At 51.5% G+C, this 876-nt stretch overlaps 1 protein-coding gene across 1 annotated transcript in view; it reads right to left on the bottom strand.

Moving 5' to 3' along the window:
- NRGN (neurogranin) overlaps window positions 1–170 on the bottom strand; it is a 1,764-nt gene extending 1,594 nt beyond the window's left edge. The window contains exon 1 of the mRNA XM_026071714.1: window positions 156–170. Within this exon, the coding sequence (XP_025927499.1) occupies window positions 156–170 (15 nt within the window). The remainder of the gene's footprint in view (window positions 1–155) is intronic.
- Window positions 171–876: the final 706 nt, after the last annotated feature.

The raw sequence follows: 876 nt of genomic DNA, 5'->3' as shown, positions 1-876 counted from the left end.
AAATCCCCGCTGGAGCGAGGAAAAAAAAGGGGAGGGATGCTGCAAGCCGTAGGCTGGTGTTGCATGGATTGGGGGTGGGAAAAAAAAATTAAAAAGCCCCTAAAAAATCCCCAAATTTTGCCTTTTTTTGGGGGGCAGGGGGGCGGTTTACGTACGTTGCAGCAGTCCATGGTGGAGGCCACGGTGACGGGCGAGAGGTGCCGCGCTGCTGGTGCCGATGCCCGGCGCGCTCCGCTCCGCTTTCCCGGCAGCCGCTCCGAAGGTGTCAAGTTGAGCGGAGCCGCTTGCCTACGTAATGCGGCTCCTCGCCGCGAGCCTATCAGACCCGCACCGCTCCTCGGCAGGCTTTGCAGGGGGGGGGGATTTTAATTCCCCCCCCTTTTTTTATTTTTTCCCCTCCTTTTTTATTTTTTTCCCCTCCTTTTTGATTTTTTTCCCCTCCTTTTTGATTTTTTCCCCTCCTTTTTTTTCCTCCTTTTTCATTTTTCCCCCTCCCTTCTCATTTTTTCCCTCCTTCTTTCTTTTCCCCCCCCCTCTTTCCTCCTCGCCCCTTTTTCTTCTTTTTTATTATTATTTTAATTTTTTTTATTCTTTCCCTGCAAAAAAAAAAGCCTCCCTCGTAATGCTTAAAGGCACAGGCAGCACGCGGAAGGGATGGAAGGGGGGGCCGGATTTGCAATATTAGCCACGACGGAGCGGCCGCTATCGGATATTTAACGGGACGCATCCCGCGCTCGCTCTCCAACCGGCCGCATTTCGTGCCCCCCCGCAAAAAATTAATAAAAAAAAACAGGCAGGGATGCTCGGAACGTCGCTCCGCTGATTTAATAAATTTATCCCAATTTGCACCGATTTGGGATGCTGGTTTTGCTGGGG

Source organism: Apteryx rowi, unplaced genomic scaffold, assembly GCF_003343035.1.
Source record: "Apteryx rowi isolate R43461 unplaced genomic scaffold, aptRow1 scaffold_33, whole genome shotgun sequence".
Classification (NCBI taxonomy): domain Eukaryota; kingdom Metazoa; phylum Chordata; class Aves; order Apterygiformes; family Apterygidae; genus Apteryx; species Apteryx rowi.
Note: the sequence above shows the minus strand (reverse complement) of the source record. Positions and strands in the feature narration are given on the sequence as shown.